Here is a 25,115-nt window from a genome sequence, read left to right on the forward strand (position 1 = left end):
TCTTACAGTTAGCTGCAGGGGAATGTGGACTTTCCAAATCTAGTTCCCTAAAAATAAACTCTCCTGCCCAATACTTCACACCTTTTTTTACTCCCTTCTTTGCCTACCAAAGCCAGAGGATTCAGATGAGAACACTGAGACCCAAGAACATGGCAGAACCACTAGATGGAAGCTGGGTCTTTGAATGAGCACCCCCAATTTTGAACTGTGACATGAATAAGAGATAAGATTTTCATGTATTAAGCCACAGAGATTCCAGGATGTTTATAATAGTTAGCCTACCCTACTAATGCATACATTTGAACCAGAAATTGGGTACTTTAATAGCAAAATTCCAAAATATGAGGTTCTAGCTTACTAGCTACATGGAAAGAAACAAGAAAACTGCTAGAAAGATGGTAAGATGGTAAAGTCTTACCTGTGATTACTTGGAAAGCATCTCATGGTTAGCCTATTGCTTTATAAATGGTGGAAAGAATCAGTGTTGGAGTATGGAAACTCGGCTGCCTTTAGCAAGGTATTACAGGAGAAATAATTGGCTATGTGGGAGCAGAAATGAAAAAGAATATAGAGTATTCAGAAATGTGAAAGATTGAAGGGTGAGAAAATCTGACCACTTCTAAATCCCAGACAGACTAAAAAGAGCTTTGAGTGGGAGCCAATAAAATTTCTCAGTCGAACAGATCAACTCAGCCTTATGGCAAAGGCTAGATTAAGGATGTGGCCCTTTGTGAGTACAAATGAACTTAGTGTATTCACCACTAAATTTGAGGGGTATGGTGCTGAGAAACAAGAAATACTTCTGGGAATTATGACTGGGAAAGGATTTGGGGTATGATTATTGGCACATGGAAGCACAAATCTAACTCTGTGAGGACATTTACAAAGCAACACAAGTCAGGACTAAAATCCCCTTTGATTGTTCAAGTGAGGAAACAGCTTTTGGGAGGAAAGAAAATATACCAAAGAGATACCTGCACCCTCATGTTTATTGCAGCACTATTCACAATCGCCAAGATGTGGTATTAACATGTGTCCAGCAACAGATAAAGAAAACATGGTGTACATACACAATGGAATAGTATTCAGCTGTAAAAAATAAAATCCTGACATTCACAGCAACATAGATGGAAATGGAGGCCATTATGTGAAGTAAAATAAGCCATGAACAGAAAGTTAACACCACATGTTCTAATTCATGGAAGCTAACAAAAGACCTCATGGAAGTAAAAAAACAGAATGGAGGATACTAGTAGCTGGAAAGGGAAGAGAAAAGGAAAAGACAGATTTGCTAAAGTACATAAAATTATATTTAGGAGGAACAAGTTGTGTTTTATGACACTATAGGATGACTGTAGATAATGATAACATTTTCAAATAGCTGGAAGAGAAGATATTGAACACCCCGAACACAAAGGATAAATGAGATGATGAATATGCTAATTAGCCTGATCTGATCACTACATCTTGTTTGTATGGAAACATCAAAATGTACATGTGTATAATTATGTATTGATTAAAAATAAAATTTTAAAAAAATTAAGACTTTTGGGATCTTAGCTTATGCCAGCAGGAAGCAGACTGCAAAGGCTGTGCTATTCCCAAGGAGGCCATACTCCCTAATATCCACTTCAAATGTGGACAAGGAAGATTATATACAAATTAATCTCCCAGAGGGATGCAAAGGGCTGAGGAAAACAGTGGATTTGGGAGTTTCTCTCAGAAAGCAGATCAGAATCAAATCAAGGTTAAGTGACTGTGGAAGGTGGAATTTCTAGAATGGCCCTCCAAAAATGTCCCACCCCAGTCCCTGGAGCCTTTGAATGGGAGCTATCACTCTTGTGTTACATTAGATGGTACAGTTGACCTTCAGATAGGGAGGTTATCCAGGTGGGCCGGTAAGTCCTTAAAAGCAGAGAACTCTGCTTGAGCCCAGGAGGTAGATGCTGCAGTGAACCACGATGGCACCACTGCACTCCAGCCAACAGAGCAAGACCCTGTCTCTTAAAAGAGCAGAGAGCTTTCTCTGGCTAACTGTAGAAGTGAAAGAGAGACTAGAAGTATGAGAAGGACTCAGTGCGTCATTGGTGCTTTGAAAATGGAAGGGCTCTGGGAGAAGAGAATGGTCCCCGGCCGACACCCTGCAAGGAAACAGGGACCTCATTCCCACAACCTCAAAGAAATGAATTCTGCCAACAACCTGAATGCGCTTGGAAGTGGATTCTTCCCCAGAGCCTCCAAGTAAGAGCCCAGCCCACCTAGCACCTTAATGTCAGTTTCTTGAGACCCAAAGCAGAAGACCCAATTGAACCCACTCAGACCTCTGATATATAGAAGCTGTGAAATGATAAATAAGTACTGTTTAAGCCACTAAGTCTATCGTAATTTTTTGGACAGCAATAGAAAGCTGGCACAGCGGCCTTTCTCAGGCCTCTTCGTTGGTATTCCAGAAATTCTATGGCTGGTGATCGCTGTGGCTCTCATTCTCCTCCTTGACACAAAGCCTTGCCTTCCATGATTCATTCTTCCCCTTCCTGTCTTCCTTCGTTCTTATTGTAATAAGTGAACAAATGCTAGAAAGCTAGCTCTCTTTCGGGCATGGTGTTAGGTTTTAAGAATAATCATGAAGAGGCCAGGACTCTGCCTGTCTGCCTCCCTGGTACTGTGATGATAGACTCGTGCATGTCTCTGGGAAGCTGGAGCTTGTGCTCAGCCAGGTCATGAGGTCTGTATTGGAGATGTGTAAGGGCTGTTTCCCTCGTCTCTTAGAAGTTCCCTGCATTTGTTTAGAGCAGATTCTTTTTTTTATTGATATTTTTCACAAAAATATCTAACTTTATCACCAGTACCACTTATAAAAAAAAGAATTCATTATCCATATACTTTTTCTATAAAAGACATTCATTTTGGGAAAATCTCATAAACCTTTGCCCAAGATATTTCTTACAAGCCAGAACTCCATAATTACCATGAAGCACAAACCACTGAAAATCCGGCTGGAAAAACATAGAGTACACTCTGCTAGTACACAGCACAGATAAACCTCATGTTCATCGAACAAGAAAGGTGGAGTCTGACTTGAATTCTGGCCTACCAGTATATTAAAGGAGTTATTAAGAGAAAGTTATTTTATAAAGCAACCCTGCGGTGGTTACTATCGTAAAGTTAAAAATCCTTGGGGAAAGTGTAAGACGTTTAATTTTGTAAATTGCCCTCCTAGTTGTGTTATGTAAATGTGAATGTTTATATGTGCCTGGTTTCTTTGAAAAAGGAATCACCTGTAGTGATGTAGAGATTTCAGATGTGTAAAAGGAGACTCAAAGGAAGGCAGAAGGTTCTAGACTCAGTATTTCAATGGACATTTACTTTCATGAGCTTCAGCATCATACCCTGCAGATCACAAGGCTGAACAGCTGGGTGGAAAAATCACTAATTGTCGGAGGAAAAGAGGCACAACCTATGCTCAGTCTCCTTTAGGGACAGAGATGTTTCTAGGAGTACATAAATGATGGACTCCACAGGCAGTAACAGTGAATGGTGTGAGAACTGAGCTGCTGGGGGAGGAGGAACGGCAGGGAATATGGGAATTGGGAGAACCTTTAGCAGTTCACACTGTGCTATCTGCCTTCCTCATTTGTGTGTTTTCTGAGTCAGCATTAGCTAAATTTTCCAGAAGACCATCCACAAAGTACAGCCTGGGCGTTCAAGGGACGTCACTCATTTCCCCCAGTGACCTTGACAAGTCAGAAGCTTGAAAGCAGGGAAATCCGGATGTCTCGGTTATGAAGTGGAGCAGTGAGTGTGAGCCTCAGCATAGTTCCAGAACTCTCCATCCGGACTAGTGATTGAGCATCTGCCTCTCATACCACCAGTGGCCATCTGAGGTGTTTCCCTGGCTCTGAAGGGGTAGGCACGATGGCCAGGTGCTTCACCCTGGTGTTGCTTCTCGCTTCCATCTGGACCACGAGGCTCCTGGTCCAAGGCTCTTTGCATGCAGAAGGTAGGTTTCTTACCAGATTTCCAAACTGAAGCAAGGCAAGATCTTGCAAATTGTCCTAAGCCTCCTAAGCTGTTGACTGTGGATTTCTGGGAATGAAGGTGACCCTCAATGTCAACAGCAGGTCTAATTGGTGGTATTGCTCTGGCAAAAATATTTTACCATATTATCAGCTTCACCAAAATGATTGACATTTACCTTTGTATCATCTTGACTTTTACTTTTGGTTATGGAATATTTTTAATGAGGACATTTTGAAATAAAACATTGAAGAGAAACCATTTGATTTTTACTCTTTTTTGTATGGGTGGTGTTTAAATTTTTTGTAGCAACGGGATCTCACTTTGTTGCCCAGGCTGGTCTTGAACTCCTGACTTCAAGTGATCTTCCCGCCTCAGCCTACCAAAGTACTAGGATTACAGGCAGGAGCCACTACATCCAGAAGTAATAATTTTTTTAAAGTATTTCATTGAAGAAGCAAACCATGATTGTAAAAAATGTAAAGCAATCACTAAGCTTGGGAATAATGGGTAACTTTCACTAAAATTGGCCTATTTTTATGTTTTTGGGAGTGTTAGCATAATTATTTTAATTTTAATTTTATCATACCATGAATGAAGTGCAATGTTTTCAAAAAAATATTCAGTAAATAGCAAGTTAACAGGAAAAAAATCTGTAAAAATGTAAGTTTGAAAATTAAGCCATCGGCTGTCTACTAAAGGAATGACTTAAAGTGATTGCTGGGCTTTTGAGATGCCTAAATGGAAACCTCATTTTGCACTGTAGGCAAAAAATTGTAACCACAAATCACTCATTGCAGCTCTGGGCAAATGAAAATCTGAGCACTTTAATAGGAAAATGTGTGTTCCTAAGCTGGAAGATGACCTGAGATATAAAATACGCTAGAAACAGACATCCAGAGTTGATTTATGTATTGTTGCATTACATTTTATAAGGGAGGTCAGAGTTATATGATTAGCTTTTTTTAAATACTGTTACTTTCAAATAAGTTTGGTCTTCTTTTAAATGCTCTGGGGAGACTATTTTTCCCCACAATGCTGCCATTATTCAAACTATTGGACACTGTTTTTTGAAAATGACTCCATCACACTCTGGACTACACTCAGCAAGGGAAAAAAAATTCCTAAGGAAATTACGTTTTTGGCAACAACCAAAAGTCATCATAACCATGATTGCAGAATAAAGTAGCTGATGAAGGTAAGTGAATGGGGGTGGGAACTATTTTTGAGGGCCAATTATATAGCGATCCAGAGCTAGGTGTGTATATACAATTTCATTTAATCCTTTCAAGAAGACAGTTTATAGGTGAAGTGACTCGCCCAATGTCATGCAGGCAGTACATAATAAATAATGGGTTTCAATTCAGCCCTATCTGATTCCTAAGCATATACTATTATCTGATTCCACATCCTTATATCTAACTCCTAAGCATACACTATTTCTACTATGTTTGCTGTTTCCTGAGAAATCTTAAGGGAGGAGTTACTGGAGTCCCCCTTAGATTCCAACTGCCTCTTTTGATCCCTAAATGAAATAGGAAAGCATAAAATGACTAATGTTGTTGACTTCCTACTGGGCCCCGCCTCTGCTAGGTACAAGTTATCTAATTTAATTCTGATAAAAATCACATGAAGATATATCCATCCCCATTTTCAGATGAGAATGCTGACTTGATGTCCCAACACACAGTTAACAAGAGAAAAAAATATTCAAAGCTAAGTCTATTCACCTAGAATAAGTCTATCACTGCTCTAAATAATAGTATTTAGAGTACAAATGACATATGATGAGAGGATAGTAAGACCACCTGATAATGTGACAAATAAACCTCTGCAATCCATTCCCAAAGAAATAGCTATAAGAGACCTGAGCAATAGCAAGCTCATGAGCTAAAAGAGCCAAATTTCAGGGTAAATGATGTGTTCAGGGAGCTCAGCCTAGGTGTGTGTGTGTGTGGTGTGTGTGTGTGTGTGTGTGTTCATTTCCTTATAGCACGGTGAAAGGTAAAACAGTGTCATAGTTAAGAACTGGGGGCTGGGTTGGGCCTATAATCTGAGCACTTTGGGAGGCCGAGGTGGGTGGATCACCTGAGGTCAGGAGTTTGAGACCAGCCTGGCCAACGTGGTGAAACCCCATCTCTACTAAAATACAAAAATTAGCTGAGCGTGGTGTCTCGCATCTGTAGTCCCAGCTACTCAGGAGGCTGAGGCACAAGAGTTGCTTGGACCCAGGGGGCAGAGGTTGCAGTGAGCCAAGATCATGCCACTGCACTCCAGCCTGGGTGACAGGATGAGACTTTGTTTCAAAAAAAGAAAAAAAAGGGTCAGGCACAGAGGCTCACGCTTGTAATTCCAGCACTTTGGGAGGCCGAGACGGGCGGATCACCTGAGGTCAGGAGTTCAAGACCAGCCTGACCAACAGGGAGAAAACCCTGTCTCTACTAAAAATACAAAATTAGCTGGGTGTGGTGTCACATGCCTGTAATCCCAGCTACTCGGGAGGCTGAGGCAGGAGAATCGCTTGAACCCAGGAGGTGGAGGTTACGGTGAGCCAAGATCATGCCATTGCACTCTAGACAACAAGAGCAAAACTCTGTCTCAAAAAAAAAAAAAAAAAAGAAAAAAGAACTGGGGTTCTTGCTTGGCTGTACTGGTGCACACTGTAGTTCCAGCTACTCAGGGAGGCTGAGGCGGGAGGATCGCTTGACCCCAGAAATTTACGACCAGCCTGGGCAACACAGCAAGATCCATCTCTTGGGAAAGAAGAAGGAAAAAAAAGGAACTGGGGTTTTAGAATCAGGCATAATTGAGTGTGTGCTCCTAATCTGCCACCACAGCAAGGTTCACATGGAGGACTTAGAAATGCTCCTTTCATGTTTTCAAAAAGAAACTTCCATTAGATATCAACCTAGAAAGTGGTCAAAGCATTTGAGCATCCAATACACAGAGCTGTATACAAGCAATTATTTGAGAGATTTAAATGCCCTTTTATGAATGTTCATGGATGAAGCCCAGTAGGAATAACGTACTTGAATACAATACAGCTTGGCAATTACATATAGGTCTATACATCCCAGAACCCAGAGAAAAGGGTTCAAAAGAATTCCCAAATCCATTAGATTTTGAGTAGAAATATTATTCATATCTTACCTATTCAACAGCCTCAGCTTCTGCGGGGTAATCAATCATTAGCAGACCAAAACGAAAATGCTTTAAAGACAATGATAATGTTATGTGTGATTTATTAAGCACCTACCATGTGGCAGGCACTATGCTAAACATTTGTATTAGAATTTACTCATGTAACTTTCACTATCCTGTTCAGTAGACACTGTGACTCTCTTGATTTATAAATAAGGAGTCTCAAAGAGCTGAAGATTAAAGAGATGAAGTATCTGGGCTAAGGTCACAGAGCTAGCAAGTGACATATGCTAGATCTAAGCCCAAGTCTGACTCTAAAATTCTGCTTTCTTTATTTAGTTTTTGTGCCATTCAAGGTTTACTGCCAGCTCCTCCAGGAACTTCTGAGTAAGCCTGCCCCCCAATGGCCAAAAGACCTGGAACTGAGAGCACTCACATTCTTTTAAAACAAGTGTGACATTTTCAGCCCATCTCACAAATAGTAGTGTCCCCAAACCACATTGGTTTGGAGTATTTCTAACTACTCTATTAACTAGAGCCCTGAATTCTGTCTTTCTCAAAGTCTCAGATGCTTCATTTTATAGACTCCAGAAAGGTTTGCAGTAACTTCATCCCTTAGACTGCACCCCAACAACTTTGGCTACTGCCAAAGCCCCCATGTGGTGAGCAAGGCAAGGCATCTTAATGCAGTGGGATGGGTTAGACTTTGATCAGGTGACATTTACAGCTTGGACAAGAACAAGCATCCATCTAGCCCAGCAGATGGTCCTTGTGGAAAATGCCTGGTCTATGTCCTGTTATTCTAAACCCCAGTCCCAGCCAGATAGACCTCCCTGCTGCATCAAGACAATATGCTCTGCTAGGAAGGAGAGCCTAAGGGCTGGAAACAAGGACAGCAGCAAACTGAGGACTTATGTGATTCCTTTGCAGAGCTTTCCATCCAGGTGTCATGCAGAATTATGGGGATCACCCTTGTGAGCAAAAAAGCAAACCCGCAGCTGAATTTCACAGACGCTAAGGAGGCCTGTAGGCTGCTGGGACTAACTCTGGCCAGCAAAGACCAAGTTGAAACAGCCTGGAAGGCTAGCTTCGAGACTTGCAGGTGAGAAACAGCTGGTTTCACTGTCACTGCTGGAGTTCTTTTTTAGCTCTGTGTTCTTGTTCAGCAATAGAGATGATGCCTTCTAATCATTTTTCTGTTCAACTAGTGTGTATTCTTTTACAGCTATGGCTGGGTTGGAGATGGATTCGTGGTCATCTCTAGGATTAGCCCAAACCCCAAGTGTGGGAAAAATGGGGTGAGTGTCCTGATTTGGAAAGTTGCAATGAACCGACAGTTTGCAGCCTATTGTTACAACTCATCTGGTGAGTCTGATCTGCAGCCTTTCCATGTGGCATTCTCTGGGTATCTCTCAACCTGAGACCTGTCTGGGAAGAGTAACCCTGAGCAGCAGCAGAAACAATCACAGCCACGGTCATCTGTTTCTCCCAGAACTGTCTCTCTGGCCAGGCTAGGGGTGGCAATATGCCCCTCAGAGGAAAAAGTTAGAACAAATGTGACTGAATGGCAACACAGGAGAAGACATTCAGGAGGCTCAATTACCACTGCCGCCATCCCTGCATCCTATAAGATAAGCAGGCAGAAGGGAAGGAAACAAAGGTACAGATGTTATGTAATGCATCCATTATGGACAAAGCAATGCACAGTCGTCCCTCAATGTCAGTGGCGGATTGGTTCCGGCACCCCATCATATACAAAAATCCGCAGATGCCCAAGTCCCTGATATAAAGTGGGGTTGTATTTGCATATAACCTACACGTCTCCTCCTGTACACTTTAAATCATCTCTAAGCTACTTATAATACCTAATACAATGTGGATGCGATATAGTCATTGTACTGTTATTATTTGCTTTTTTATCGTTGTATTGTTCTTTTTTTTTTTTTTTCCAAATATTTTCAATCCAAGGTTGGTTGATTCCGCCTACATGGAACCTATAGATCCATAGGGCTTACTGTACTAGGATATCTCACTGAACCTTGACAACTTCCCTGTGAGGTATGCTTTATCATCCCCATTTTGCAGATAAAGAAACCGAGTTCAGGCCAGACACAGTGGCTCACGCCTGTAATCCCAGCACTTCGGGAGGCCAAGACGGGTGGATCACGAGGTCAGGAGATTGAGACCATCCTGGTTAACACAGTGAAACCCCATCTCTACTAAAAATACAAAAAATTAGCCGGGCGTGATGGTGGGTGCCTGTAGTCCCAGCTACTCGGGAGACTGAGGCAGGGGAATGGCGTGAACCCGGGAGGCAGAGCTTGCAGTGAGCTGGGATCAAGCCACTGCACTCCAGCCTGGGCGACAGAGTGAGACTCTGTCTCAAAAAAAAGAGAAAAGAAAAAAGAAAAGAAAAAAAAAGAAACCAAGTTCAAAGGATTTAAGCGCATTTGTCTAAGGTCTCATTACTGTAAAGGTTCAGACTCAGGTCTAACTCAAACCACACTCTTTCCACTGTTCAACATTCCTTTATAATTTTAAGAACCAGACCCAGTCTCTGCTTTATGAAGGAAGAGATTGACACCTGGAGGGTAGCACTGATTTGTTCGTGGTCATGAAGTCATCCACTAATCTTGCTTGAAGACCTTGGCTGCCTTAGCCCAAGTGCTTCACCTAGATACTTCTCAGAAAGTTTTTCTTTTGCTAAATACTCACTTGTTCTCAGTTTGTCATAAGGACCCCTGTCTGATTATTACTCTTCACACATACTTATCTATCTGACCTTCTGAAGGTTAGGTGGCTGAGAGGTCATACGCAGGATAGATTTCAAAATCATTCTCTAAGATCCCAGAGATAAATGTGCACCAGCCAATATTAGCAAAAGCTGTCCCAGAAAGGCAATATAGGATCCAAGTAGTTCCCTGATCCAGAGGGCTTTGGCACAGAAAAGGCCCATGGAGAAACTTTGACCAGTTCCTTCACTTCATGGATGAAACAACAACAATTCAGAACAGGGATTTAGCTTGTTCAAGGTCCTACAGTCAGTTAGTGGCAGAATCAAGACTGGAACATAGGGCTTCTCCTAACATTGTATTTGCCATCCTCCTTCCCTTCTCTGCCTCTTTGGTCTATCATCACTGGCTGGGGAATTGGTAAGCTACATGCCTGCATACCTCATAGCCAGCCCATGCCTGTCAAATGGCTTTGCTTTTTAACTGCCTTCCTGCCAGCCCGCAATGTGATGATACCCAGCTCTCTGACTAAACAGAGAAGAGCCAGAGAAAGAGGACTTGGATTTGTCTATTACCTCATGGTTTCGTTTAACTTGTACTCCTATCCCATGTATTTCTTTTTTTTTTCCAGAGATAATTTTATTTTATAATTTTATTTTTATTATACTTTAAGTTCTGGGATACATGTGCAGAACGTGCAAGTTTGTTACATGGGTATACATGCGCCATGGTGATTTGCCGCACCTATCAACCCATCACCTACATTAGGTATTTCTTCTAATGCTATCCCTTCGCTAGCCCCCCTACCCCCCAACAGGCCCCAGTGTCTGATGTTCCCCTTTCTGTGCCCATATGTTCTCATTGTTCAACTCCCACTTATGAGTGAGAATATGTGATGTTTGGTTTTCTGTTCCTGTGTTAGTTTGCTGAGAATGATGGTTTCCAGCTTCATCCATGTCCCTGCAAAGGACATGAACTCATTCTTTTTCATGGCCGCATAGTATTCCATGGTGTGTATGTGCCACATTTTCTGTGTATTTCTTATGCTGAAAGTTAAGTCTAGAGGCTTGATTAGGCTCATATTCAATATTTTTGGCAAAAGTACTTCATAGATGATATTATGTATTTTGGATCACATCACAACAAAAGACACTTAATGTCAGTATTTCCCACTACTAATTATGCTAACTTTGATTGTTTGATTAAAGTGGCAACTGCCCTATCTCGCTTATGAAACTGTAACACTATATCTTTCCCTTTGCAATTAGTGGGTGATCTACAATGTGATATTTTGACACCATGCAAATATCTTGATCTTCAACTACTTTTTATCTAGACATTTAAGCAGTCATTGATGATCCTTCTTGGAATCAGTTATTATATGGGGGACTGAAAATGGCGATTTTTCTAAATCTATCCTTCCTTTTACATTTATTAGTTGACATCTTTGATGAAGAATCTTTCTCTCTCTGTCTCTCTCTCTCTCAAACACACACACCTACACAGATGCACACACACACCCTTTTTTTCTCCCTCTTACACTATCATAGGCACATGCATTTTACTTATTCAATATGTTCAATGTCTTATAATCCATTTTACAATTATTATTCTTTTGTTTGTTTGGATGCTCAAATTGTCCTGAATCTGGCAAGTGGGAGCCCCTTCTAGTTGATTTGTGTATCCTTTATCCCATTTGCTTTTAGGTAATTCCTGGTTTCCCTGCACAATACCATGTCCCAGGCTCACTTCATACTTTCTGTATCTCGGGCATGGAATCAGCTACTTATTTCTCCAAGGAGCCTTAGTTCCTTTTAAAGGGAAATGTTAATTAGAAACCAAGATTTGGATACAAGTTGTTCTCATTCCTCCTGGAGTTTTCATTGCTTTTCAGTCCTAGCGGTGGACAGATAGACAATTTTATGTACATAAGTTTATATTGATAGTTCCAACTCAAATTTAACAATTCAAGTTCTTTGTTAGTCTACTTTGTTTTATGTTTGTGTCTCTTATAATGAAAATATTAATTCACAATGAATAATATTAATATATTGTCTTATCCTACAAGTTTCAAACTTACAAAACCAACATTAGGAATAATAAACCTACTGAGTAAAATTAAGACTTCTTTGCCTATCTTTTAGTCCTTAGAAGATATTCCTCTAAGGATGTACAGTCAGTGAATTGTGTGTAGGAGTGACTTTAAAAATTTGCTTCTCTGTGTAATTATATTATCATTTTGAAATAGCTGAGGTTCATTCACTTCTCTTAGTAATCAATTTTAGGGTTTGACTTTTGTCCTATTTTTATTTTTTGAATAACTAAAATATTTACATGGTTCAATGGTCCAAAATGCACTTTTTAAAAAGTGTATTCAAAGAAGTCTTATTCTCATGCCTTCCACAGTTTCCACCTACCATTTTCATTCATTTCTGGTTTATCCCTCTGTGTTGCTTTGTGTATAAAGGAGTGTGTTTGTATGTGGTCTTGTTGCCCTTTCTTACAAAAACTAGCATACTATATACACCACTTTGCACCTAGCAGTTCCCACTCAAGTCTTAGAAATTATTCCATATTGGTTCATACAGACTTGTCTCTTTTATTAATGACTGCATAGTACTCCATTGGGTGGCTGTATCATAGTTTATTCAACCAGTCCTCTATTAATGGACTTTTGAGCTATTTCCAATCTTTTTCTATTCAAAGTAATTCTAAGGTATATAACCTTGAAAATATGTTGTTTCACATCTATGGCGATATATCATCAGGATAGAAACCTAGATGTTCAAAATGTGTGTGTGTGTGCACACGTGCATGTGCATGTGTGTGTGTCCATTGACTTCTTGGTGAAAATTAGGGTTCCCTAACCCTGATCCTAATGCTAATCCTGACCTTACCTTAATTTTCTTTGTTTTTGTAATTTCCTTTTTATTGCTATCTTGTGAGATTTGAGGATTGGAGTAACCCTGACCCCCATACTAAACCTTATCCTAATTGTCTTTCTTGTTGCTATCCTTGTGAGAACAGGGGATCAAACCCCACTCCTAGTCCTAACTTAATTTTTTTATTGCTGTTACTGTGAGGTCTGGGGATCAAAGCGCTGTTAATGCTTTACACACACCACTTGTGTAGTGCTGTTCCTGCTGCCGCAATGCCCATCCTCTTCATCTGACCAGCTCCTGCTCTTCATCTGGCCAGCTCCTACACCTGGCCAGCTCCTACTCTTCATTCACATATCAAGTGCCATCTTCTCCAGATGCATTTTCCATAACCCTCTCTCTCCCTTTGGGCTCCCACTGCACCCTGTGTTTAATATCTAACAGAGCACTCAGCACATTCTAGAGAAATTATTTGTAGTTTGGAGGGGAAGGAGAGCATCTCACTTCCAGGTGAGATACACTGTACTCTTAATCGGTTAGGGACCACCAATTGCTTTTACTCCTTCATACTGTGTCCTTCTCAGGTACATGTATGAACAGAGAGGTCAAAGAAACAAATTCTTGCAGATCTTACCATTACGCCCAGACATTATACCAGGCCCTAGACATTTACTATCTCATTGATCCTCAGTAAAATGAAACCTGTGAATCATTTCTACTTTCAGGAGCAGCAATTGATGCTTAGAGTGTACCTTCTTTGTGGTCATGGTCAATAAGGGGCAGAGCCAGGATTTAAATCTTGAGCTAAACTGTATTGAGTCATGCTATTTCAGTGTAGCACCTTCCAGGATAATGACCACACATCAGTAATATACAAGGCCTGGGGTGAGTCCTGGACATCAGTAGTTTTTAGAAGCTTCTCAGGTGATTCTAACCTGCAGCCAGAGGTGGGAATCACCTCTCCGTAGAAGATCTCTAGGTTTTAGAAGTCCAGAAACTTCTGCTTCTCCTATTTCGGTGGAATTGCAATAACCTCCTTCTTTGCTCCTGGACTATACCCTCTCTGCTCTGCATCTCATCCTCCACACACTTCCATTGATAATTATTTTACCGCTCTGCTCCATAGCCTCAGATAACTTCCCATTAGAGAATATGATGTAAATTGTGGAGCATTTTGTACATAAAAGTGGATATATATGAGGACTTTTATATATAATTTGGAAGATTTGTGAAACTCAGTTGAAAATTCCCTCTTCTACAAAATAAATTCCAAATTCTTTAACATAGCAATTATAAATCTTGATAGTCTATGACTCCAATCTATCTTCCCAGTCTCATCTCTTGCTTGCAGTCTTTCATATCTCCATTTACACACACACACACCCTACATTCCAGTCACACTTGCTCATTGTCATTTTTCTAACATAACTACACATTAAAACTTCTGGATTCTCAGATCATGCTATTCCTATTGACTGGGATATTCTATTCCCTCTTCTATACTAGATGTGCTGCTTCTCTGTTTCAACCATCCTGGCCTTCTTGTTCATCAAATGGGCTCTTGAACTTTCTGTTCTCTTTCCTTTGAATGCTTCTGCCCCAGATCTTCAATGACTGACTTCTTTTCATCATTCAGGACTCAGTGTAAATATCGCCTCCCCAAGAGACCTTCTCTTATCACCCTCTGTCCTCTGTTATCCACCTCATCAGTCTAATTCATCTCCTGCTTAATTTTCCTTTCAACATTTATCATCCTCTGAAATTTCTGGCTTATTTATTACTATTTTTTATTATCTCTATCCTTCCAATAGCATGAATGACCCTTTGTCTTGTTTGCTCCATGTCCCTAGCATCTAGAACCATGCCTGGCACAGAGTAAGTGCTCCATAAGCATTTGTAGAATGAACACATTAATCCTCCATACTCTGCCCAAATGCCATGTCCTCTGACTCCCTAGTGATCTCCCCCTATCCTTATCAAAATGCATCCTCTGTTATTCTGGATGTGGGAGCGATGTCTTATTTTTCTCTGTATTTTCAGTTTCCAACATGTTATATTGAGCTCAGTATGTTTTTTGCCCCTGACACTCAAAAATGTTCATTTTCTGAGGGAAGGGCTTAGCATGTGCTAAAAATGAGAAATGTAGTTAACAGTTCAGGGAAGATAAGGCCAAGGATTATATGTATTTGAATGGAAGTCTTTTCAAAGTAAAATGAATAGTATAAAAACAGTACACATGTGGTCAAAATGTTTTGTCAATAGTATCATTATTTTGATTGGTATTTATTTTAATTTTCAAAAATGAATCAACTTAATAGAATAATGATTTCTTCATAGCAAACATTTCAGCTGATGCTACCCACTGCCATAAATAATTAGGGACTTAAAATATATGCAAATTTATATTATAATATATTGTATGGCTCTACCATTTACTAGCTATGTGACTTTGGGCAAGTTATTCAATTTCTTGAAACTTCAGTTCCCTCCTGTGTAAACAAGGGTTTGATAATATTGTTCAATGAGATACCTGTTTAAACACTTACTGCCATGGTCAACTCAGATTAAGATGCTTTAACAAGTGTTTCCTCTCTAGCATATTCAACAGATTGGAAAGCAAACCCTTATCCTTCTCCTGGCCCCTTTTTGTTCACTTTTTTTTTTTTAATGAGCCCAAAAATAATAGGTCTTAGCATATCTTTGTCCTGAAGTGACACCACATGTGTATATTTGGTCTTCCAATCTATACTTTCCTTCTTTTTCCTTTTCCTTCCTTCCCTATTCATCAAATAGTTATTGAGCCCGTGCTGTGTACCACACACAGTGCTCATACCATGATGACCAAGACAGATGGGGTTTCTGCTTCCAGCCAGCTTGCAGTCCAATGGGGAACAGTGTAATGAGAACTGTGACAAGGAGGTACAAGAACATATGCCTAGGGACCCAATCAAGTCAACAAGTCTGCCTGAGAAAAACAGAGGGTCAATCTGAGACCTGAGGGATGAGTCAGAGTAAGCTAATTAAAGAGAGGCAAAGAGTTATAAAGGTGAATAAAGCATCGTGGTGCAAGGCTTGGATGTAAGATAAAGCGTATCAAGGAATTTCAAGTAATTTCAGTATGGCAGGGGCAATGAGAGAAAAAGAGCAGATGAGGCTGGCATGTCAGCAGGGGTCAAATCACAGAAGGCCTTGTAGGCCATACAACAGAGATAGCCACTAAAGCTTCTAAGGATGTAAGTGATATGATTAGATGTGCTTTTTAAAGACCATTCCAACTGCAGTATAAGGGGTTTGGAGGTAGTAAGACTAGAGGCAAGAAGAACAGTTAGGAGGCTGTTGCAATACTTTTATTTCATGTTTCTCTCTCCCGACAGATACTTGGACTAACTCATGCATTCCAGAAATTATCACCACCAAAGATCCCATATTCAACACTCAAACTGCAACACACACAACAGAATTTATTGTCAGTGACAGTACCTACTCGGTGACGTCCCCTTACTCTACAACACCTGCCCCTACTACTACTCCTGCTCCAGCTTCCACTTCTATTCCACGGAGAAAAAAATTGATTTGCATTACAGAAGTTTTTATGGAAACTAGCACCATGTCTACAGAAACTGAACCATTTGTTGAAAATAAAGCAGCATTCAAGAATGAAGCTGCTGGGTTTGGAGGTAAATGGTTTCTGTGTCTATGTTACATGTGTATGTATGTTCATGTATAACAGACAGTTCGTAGAATCCTGCCTGTCTCTAGATGAGGCACTCAGGACCTGTCAAATACTAATAAAAGCTTAACACAAACTCAACTTTCGTAGTCATAGAATCTGAGAGCGGTAAAGAACCTTAGTGATTACGTGAAAAAGTATAAGTATAAAAGAATGTCACTGTTGGAAACTCAAGACTTTTAAAAATAAATCACTATCTGTTCCTATGTAGAAGTTCTTTTTAAAATATATACCCCAAAGGCCTATGACTTTATTCTAGTCATCTCTTTCTCAGGCAGGCTTGTTGACTAGAGTAGGTCTCAAGGCCATGGAGGAGAAATGAACTCTGTCATGTTGCAACTGATGGAATTGACAGAGTATGAGAGGCAAGGCCAATGTTTCTACAAGCATGAAGCAAAGAAGCTGGTGTGGGCCCAATATCATAAAGGGCTACAGAGAAGGTTTTTCTCCTGCACTATCTACTGTCTCAATCACCTGGATCATTCAATGAGCATTACACACAATGTTTAAGTGAAGGACCAACAGGCCATGTCTGTGTTCCTTGCAGGTGTCCCCACGGCTCTGCTAGTGCTTGCTCTCCTCTTTTTTGGTGCTGCAGCTGGTCTTGGATTTTGCTATGTCAAAAGGTAGGGTTGCTGGTGCACTGCTAGTCTTGTAATCTTTGTCAAGTTTCTATCCTGTGCTTTTTCAAGGTCGCTATTGGCATTTTGCCGATCAAAATGGAGATAGCAGTCCTCTTATACTGTAAATTTCTCCCTCATCTCATCTCTCTCCCTTCCGCCCAATCTTTTCTATTTCAGCACATGCATGTCATCCAGCCGTCAGTCAATGAGTGTCCTTTGAAAATCAAGAAATAAAAAAAATTGACATCTGGGGAAAATTTATATGCTCTATTTGATTTTGGGTTCTTTGTTTTTGTGGGAAAAATTATGTGGTCAGCCTAAAGTCTGGCCTGCAAACATATTGTCCCATTTAAATGAATCCATTAAGGTGGTGATGTGTTAATGTATTCGAGCATGCATGTGCTAGCATCACCCTGAAATAAAGGTATCCAGTGTACTGTGCCAATATGTACCATGACCAAAAAAGTGTTATCTATTATTATGTGTGTTACACAGTCTCTCACTTTAATTTCATGTTTATGCCTAAAGGTATGTGAAGGCCTTCCCTTTTACAAACAAGAATCAGCAGAAGGAAATGATTGAAACCAAAGTAGTAAAGGAGGAGAAGACCGATGATATCAACCCTAATGAAGAATCAAAGAAAACAGATAAAAACCCAGAAGAGCCCAAGAGCCCAAGCAAAACTACCGTGCGATGCCTGGAAGCTGAAGTTTAGATGAGACAGAAATGAGGAGACACACCTGAGGCTGGTTTCTTTCACGATCCTCACCCTGCCCCAGCTGAGGAAATCAAAAGGGCCAAAGAACCAAAGAAGAAAGTCCACCCTTGGTTCCTTACTGGAATCAGCTCAGGACTGCCGTTGGACTGTGGAGTGCACCAAAGAGAATGCCCTACTTTTTATTGCAACCCTGTCTGGATCCTATCCTCCTACCTCCAAAGCTTCCCACGGCCTTTCTAGCCTGGCTATGTCCTAATAATATCCCACTGGGAGAAAGGAGTTTTGCAAAGTGCAAGGACCTAAAACATCTCATCAGTATCCAGCGGTAAAAGGGCCTCCCGGCTGCCTGAGGCTAGGTGGGTTGAAAACCAAGGAGTCACTGAGACCAAGGCTTTCTCTACTGATTCCACAGCTCAGACCCTTTCTTCAGCTCTGAAAGAGAAACACGTATCCCACCTGGCATGTCCTTCTGAGCCCGGTAAGAGCAAAAGAATGACAGAAAAGTTTAGGTCCTGAAGGCCATGGAGATTCTCATAACTTGAGACCTAATCTCTGTAAAGCCAAAATAAAGAAAGAAATACAACAAGGCTGAGGAAACCGACAGAACACTGTCGTCAGGGACTGTAAACACAGACAGGGTCAAAGTGTTCTTCTCTGAACACACTGAGTTGGAATCACTGTTTAGAACACACACACTTACTTTTTCTGGTCTCTACCACTGCTCATACTTTCTCTAGGAAATATACTTTTATAAGTAATGAAAATAAAAGTTTTATAAATTTCTATTTTTATCTGAGTTACAGAAATGATTACTGAGGAAAATTCCTCAGTAATTTGTTTAAAAAAGTAATAAAATTCAACAAACATTTGCTGAATAGCTACTATATGTCAAGTGCTGTGCAAGGTATTACACTCTGTAATTGAATATTATTCATCAAAAAATTGCATATAGTAGAATGCTATCTGGGAAGCTATTGTTTTTTTCAGTTTTGATATCCCTAGCTTATCTACTTCCAAACTAATTTTTACTTTTGCTGAGGCTAATCTTATTCATTTTCTCTAATATGGCAACCATTATAACCTCAATTTATTATTAACATACCCAAGAAGTACATTGTTACCTCTATATACCAAAGCACATTTTAAAAGTGCCATTAACAAATGTGTCACTAGCCCTCCATTTTCCAGCAAGGAGGGCCTGAGAGAGGCAGAAATATTTGTGACAAAAAATTAAAGCATTTAGAAAACTTCTTTGCTCTCTTATTTACATAGATGCATTATACCTTTCATGTAAAATTAAAGTGAGGACCAGATCATACCATATTGTTTGCAAAAATAAAAGGGACAACATTGGTTGTTAAAATACAAGCATATGTCAACCAAACAGCATGTATCATATGGGGCTATTCATGCTCCAAACATTTTATTTTGAGTTGGCCAAGTACATACACATTAAACAGTCCTTTACTCGAGATGCTGGCCCTACATTTCCATCCATTTCAGAATTCACCAGGGAGCTAAAGATTCAGGATGGCTCACTTGTCTTACTTTTGATAGCCCTGCTTCTCTAGTTTTCTCTTTCCCTCCCCCTTAGACTGCTAATTATCTTCTTCCCCTCACCAGTGACCCCCACAGCTCCGTGGTTCCTTTAGCCCAGATGCCACAACCTACTGGCATAATCTTTTTCAGTTGGCCCACGGAGTATAATCTTAAAATTTGGTTTCATTGCCAGGCATTAAAAATCAAGAGATTTCACATGTTTACATTTCTAGGTTCCCTCTAAAAATGGAAAGATCTGGAAGTAAAGAACCCATGCTCCCTCATAGCAATCATTATCTGATACTGAGTAGTGGCTGTCCCCTTTCAGTGGGGTCTGCTCTTTCTGTTTCAGCACAGTCCTCATGAGTCTCTATTGCACACTCATGCCAAAGTAAAGGTGTCCTTTCCTATGAACTTTGTAATGCTGTTGCCTTTTTTTTCACACCCAGCCCATGTCCCTCATATATATCACCTGCCTGGCCCTGTAGGTCTATGAGTTTGAAACTGGTTTGTCCATCCTTAAGCTTTATCAGCTTTGTCCAGTTCTCAGGGAGTGAAGAAAAGAGGAAAAGCACCTAAGTAGTGGTCTTCCCTCTGTGTGTTAGCTGAAAAAAACAGATCTCCCACACCACATCTCCCATCTTGTGGGCATCTACTACAGATTAGAATGCTACCATCTTCTCCTGTTAAACAGGTTTGTGCCCTATCCAGGAGGAGGAAGCGGGGAGAAGAAAAACCCCACCCAGCCACATAGAATCACTCGATAGCCCAAATATGTGCAAACATACTGATAAAAATGTAACTTCCATCATTATGGAAGGAAGGAAGGAAGGAAAGGGGAGGGGAGAGGAGGGCAGGGGAGGGGAAGGGAGAGGAGGGGAGAGGAGGGGAAGGGAGGGGATGGGAGAGGAGAGGAAGGGAGGGAGGAAGAAAGGAAGGAAGGAAAGACAGAAAGAAAGGAGAAGGAGGAAGGAAGGAAGGAAAGACAGAAAGAAAGGAGAGGGAGGAAGGAAGGAAGGAAGGAAGGGAGGGAGGCGGGGAGGGATGGCTGATTTATGGAGCATCTACTGATAGTCATTTTTCATGTTGCCCCATTTAATCTCTACACTTTCCCTGAGAGGTGAGGATAATTACTGCCATTTTTATTAATTAGAAAACTGGATGTTTAGAGAAGTTAAATTACTTTCTGCGGTCACAGGTCTAGTTAAATGGTAAAGGTCAGAGTGACTGCAAAGCCCATGCTCCTTTCCCTACACCACAGTGCTTCTCTTGCAAATGACAATATAGAAATGTAAACTATTCCAATATGCAAGCTTGAAATTGGACACTTACCAAAAACAACAGGGGTGAAGTAAGGAAAACAATTTAGGACTCCTGTGTCAACTTCACAGAATCTATCTTAAATCCGTTGGCAATGACAAGAAGAAAAAGAGAACCACTAAAGAACTTTGAGAACTGCCTCCTCATTGATGTAGATACCAACCTCAACAAAGACCTACCTGAGCCAGCTCATAGGGTCAGAAAATGTAAGACTTAGAAGGATCCAGAATAATTTCCTCTAAACCCTTCATTCACAGAGTAAATAAAATGAAGCCCAATGTCACAGATAACTAAAGTTAGCACTTGGTCTAGAAATCTCCTCTTTATTTAAATTTTCTTTATTCTCCACTGAACAAAGAGAAATTGGAAGAATACAAGGTATCTCCCCACTTCAGACCTACAGTCCACCTCTCCACAGCCAGTCTTCAAAAGAGGCAGGTGGAGAGCCATGTGATGGCATTTTCAGCTGGTGCAAAAGATCTTCCCTGCCCTTTCAGAATGCCCCTTCTTCATGCCTGCTTCCCTGGCTCACAGAATAAATCCACTCCTTCAAGCAAAGATACTCTAGCCTGAGAAGGAGTCATCTGCAAAATTGTATGCTTTTATAAAGGCCAGGCCACTATCAAACATTAACTTGCCAATATAGGTCCAATCAAGCAAAGCTGATTTCCAAGAATAGGAAGCTGGACTAACGCAGATGACTTGAGGCTCCACACAGGGCTTGCACACAATTGGAGTCTACGGATATCATTTGGCTTGAACAGAATTGAATCATACTGATTTCTAGACAAGAATCCTAAATTGTATCGCCTCTAGACCTTCAGCTGGCACCTAAAGCAAAATCAATTGCTCTTGGGAAAAACAAGTTTGTAAGGACAATAATAACATGCAAGTAAATATGTTTTTACTAAAGAATGAGAGGGTCTCTCACACCAAAAAGAAAATGTTTTACTATTGTGAATAGTGCCGCAATAAACATACATGTGCATGTGTCTTTATAGCAGCATGATGTATAATCATTTGGGTATATACCCAGTCATGGGATGGCTGGGTCAAATGGTATTTCTAGTTCTAGATAGTAAAGACTTGGAAACAACCCAAATGTCCATCAGTGGTAGACTGGATTAAGAAAATGTGGCACACATACACCATGGAATACTATGCAGCCATAAAAAAGGATGAGTTCATGTCCTTTGTAGGGACATGGATGAAGCTGGAAACTGTCATTCTGAGCAAACTGTCGCAAGGACAGAAAACCAAACACCACGTATTCTCACTCATAGGTGGCAATTGAACACTGAGAACACTTGAACACAGGGTAGGGAACATCACACACCAGGGCCTGTCATGGAGTTGGGGGAGAGGGGAAGGATAGCATTAGGAGATATACCTAATGTAAATGACGAGTTAATGGGTGCAGCACATCAACATGGCACATGTATACATATGAAACAAACCTGCACGTTGTGCACATGTACCCTAGAACTTAAAGTATAATAATAAAAAAAGACAAAAAATAAACATCACGCTTGTACAAAAAAAAAAAAGAAAAGAAAAGAAAAAAGAAAATGTTTTAAGCCTCTGTTTCAGAAAAACTCCTGAGCCTTGGTTTTCCTCTGCTCTCACACCACCAAAACAGTCATCAACAAAGAACTCAATGACCAAAGGTAAGGGGCTTTTTCCCCACACACCAAGCAGCAGACACCAGCTGGGTATCCTTTAATTAAATTCTGACACTATCTACCTGGAGATAGCATCAGATCCCACAGGGTGAAGGCTCGGCCCCCAAAATTGCCCCCCACCCCACAGACACCAGTCGCAAGTCTGGGCCTCCAGAACTCCCAATGACCCGCTTTAAGTAGGGGTTCTCATGACCCCCTCTTTGGATTCAATTAATTTGCTGGAGCTGCTCACAGAACTCAGATAAACACATTTACAGATTTGTTATAAAGGTTGTTACAAAGGATAACCTTGAAGAGATGCATAGGCCCAGGTAGGGAGGAAGGGGCACAGAGATTCCATGCCCTTGTCATCCTCCAGTAATCTCTATGTGTTCAGCCATCCAGAAGCTCTCCAAACCCTGTCCTTTTTGTTTTTCACATAGGCATGATTGACAACTGAGTAGAAATGTGACTGGACAAAAAGGGCATGACCTCATATGAATAGACTGAGTTGGGAAGCCCAGCAAGGCATACTTGTTGAAGCTGGAAACCATCATTCTGAGCAAACTATCACAAGGACAGAAAACCAAACACCACATGTTCTGCCTGGGGTTCCCCTTGGCCTCTCTGTGCAGCTTTTCTTCCTCCAGAGTATGGGTCAGGACTCTGTCTGGAATGATGGTCTTTTGATCCACAATCATATTAGAGTCCTGCCTTGAAGCAGGTAAAAGGGGGACAGGAGAAGGTCAGAGAAAGAGATTCTGTTGGCTGGGTGCGGTGGCTCACGCCTATAATCCTAGCACTTTGGGAGGCTGAGGCGAGCAGATTGCCTGAGCCCAGGAGTTCGAGATGAGCCTGGGCAACACGGTGAAACCCTGTCTCTACAAAAATACAAAAAAATTAGCCAGGCATGGCGGCGTGCACCTATAGTCCCAACTCCTCGGGAGGCTGAGGCAGGAGAATTGCTTGAACCCAGGAGGCAGAGGTTGCAGTGAGCCGAGATTGCACCACTACACTCCAGCCTAGGTGACAGAGTGAGACTCCATCTCCAAAAAAAAAAAAAAAAGAGAGAGATTCTGTTTCCTGAGACCTGCTCCTGAGCCCTAAAGCACCTCAACATTGTAACAAAAGACTGTAACAAGGACTCTGGGAGCTATGAGCCAGGAACTGTGGATAAAAACCAATATATTGATATTTATATAATCATAATATCATAGCCTCCAAACAGGAGGAAAAGCAATTATTTGTTAGTTGGATTTTCTAGTTAAAGTAAATAAAATTTAGTGGGTTACTCCTGTAATAGTCTATGTATGAGGTCAAGTTTGATGTAAGAGCATTTTTCGTAATACTGAAATCAAATAGGAATTCTCTCCTCTCTCTATGTTCCTCAGGAAATGCCCAAATTTCCAAACAGTGCTGATGTGATTTAAGATCTCCTCCTTTAGCATCTAGAAGACTATTTACTTTTTAAAAAATAAACTTATTTCAGAATAAATTTACCAAAAAAATGTGAAAATAGTGCAAAGAGTTCCCATATACCCACACCAGTTTCCCCTGTTATCATTATCTGATATTAGTATGGTGCACTTGTAACAACTAATGAAACAATGCTGATATGCTATTATTAACTGAAGTCCATACTTTGTTCCGATTTCCTTAGTTTTTACCTAATGTCCTTTCACTGTTCCAATATCCCACCCAGCACACCACGTTACATTTAGTCATCATGTGTCCTCTTGGCTGTGATAACTTCTCTGACTTTTCTTGTTCTTGATAATTTTGTCAGTTCTGAGGTGTACTATTTGGGTATTATATAGGATATCTCTCAGCTGGGATTTCTCTGATGTTTTCTTATGACTACACTGGGGCTATATGTTTTGGGAAGGAAGACCACAGAAATACAGTGCCGTTTTCATGGTGTTATATCAAGGGTACATAATATCCACATGATCTATCACTGCTGATGTTCACCTTACGCACCTCGCTGAGGTAGTGTTTGTCAGGTTTCTCCACTGTAAAGTTACTCTTCTCTATACCATATTCTTTGGAAAGACATCACTATGCACAACCCATACCTAATTAGACAGGAGTTATGCTCTGCTTCCTCTAAAGTGGAATATCTACATAAATTATTTGGGCTTTTCCTGCACAGGAGATTCATCTATTCCCCCTCATTAATTTATGCTTTAAATAATTTATTCATATCACTATGGACTCAAGAATATTTTCTACTTTAGGTAATAATACAATACTATTTTATTTATGCTGTTGCTCAATTTTTTCCAAGACTGACTATTGGGAGCTCTTTCCATTTGCTCCTGTATCCCTTTGACATACTCCCTTCTTTGTGTTTTTATTGGGCACTTCCCTACTTTCTGGCACTACAAGATGCTCCAGTGTCCCTTATTTTGTATCTTTTTTTTGTATCTTATTTTGCCCTGGTTCTAGAATCAACCATTTCGTCAAGGAATTCTTGCTCCCTCCTTTTCTTTAGAGAGAGAAAATATCATTTCTTTACCTTCCTGTCACATAACTTCCCCACACTCCTTGACCAGTCAATGATCTCCATACTCTGGCCCATTCCAAAACCCTTAAAAACCTTAGCCTCAAATTCCCTGAGGAGACAGATTTGAAGTTTCCTTCTGTCTTCTCGTTCAGCAGCCCTGTGTATGATTAAACCTCTTTAAACCTCTTTCTCTGCTGCAACCCCCATGTCTTGGCATACTGACTTCCCATGCACATTGAGCAACAGACC

The 25,115-nt window shown here is 40.7% G+C and overlaps 1 protein-coding gene across 1 annotated transcript; it reads left to right on the forward strand.

The window, feature by feature from the left end:
- Positions 1 to 1,968: 1,968 nt before the first annotated feature.
- On the forward strand, positions 1,969 to 19,793 carry LYVE1 (lymphatic vessel endothelial hyaluronan receptor 1). The gene is made up of 6 exons (XM_033206543.1): positions 1,969 to 4,000; positions 8,089 to 8,260; positions 8,384 to 8,523; positions 16,144 to 16,446; positions 17,047 to 17,125; positions 17,651 to 19,793. The coding sequence occupies exons 1-6, from the start codon at positions 3,916 to 3,918 to the stop codon at positions 17,835 to 17,837; spliced, it is 966 nt and encodes a 321-aa protein (XP_033062434.1). The 5' UTR covers positions 1,969 to 3,915; the 3' UTR covers positions 17,838 to 19,793.
- The last annotated feature ends 5,322 nt before the right edge of the window (positions 19,794 to 25,115 follow it).

Source organism: Trachypithecus francoisi, unplaced genomic scaffold (assembly GCF_009764315.1).
Source record: "Trachypithecus francoisi isolate TF-2019V2 unplaced genomic scaffold, Tfra_2.0 Lachesis_group8, whole genome shotgun sequence".
Classification (NCBI taxonomy): domain Eukaryota; kingdom Metazoa; phylum Chordata; class Mammalia; order Primates; family Cercopithecidae; genus Trachypithecus; species Trachypithecus francoisi.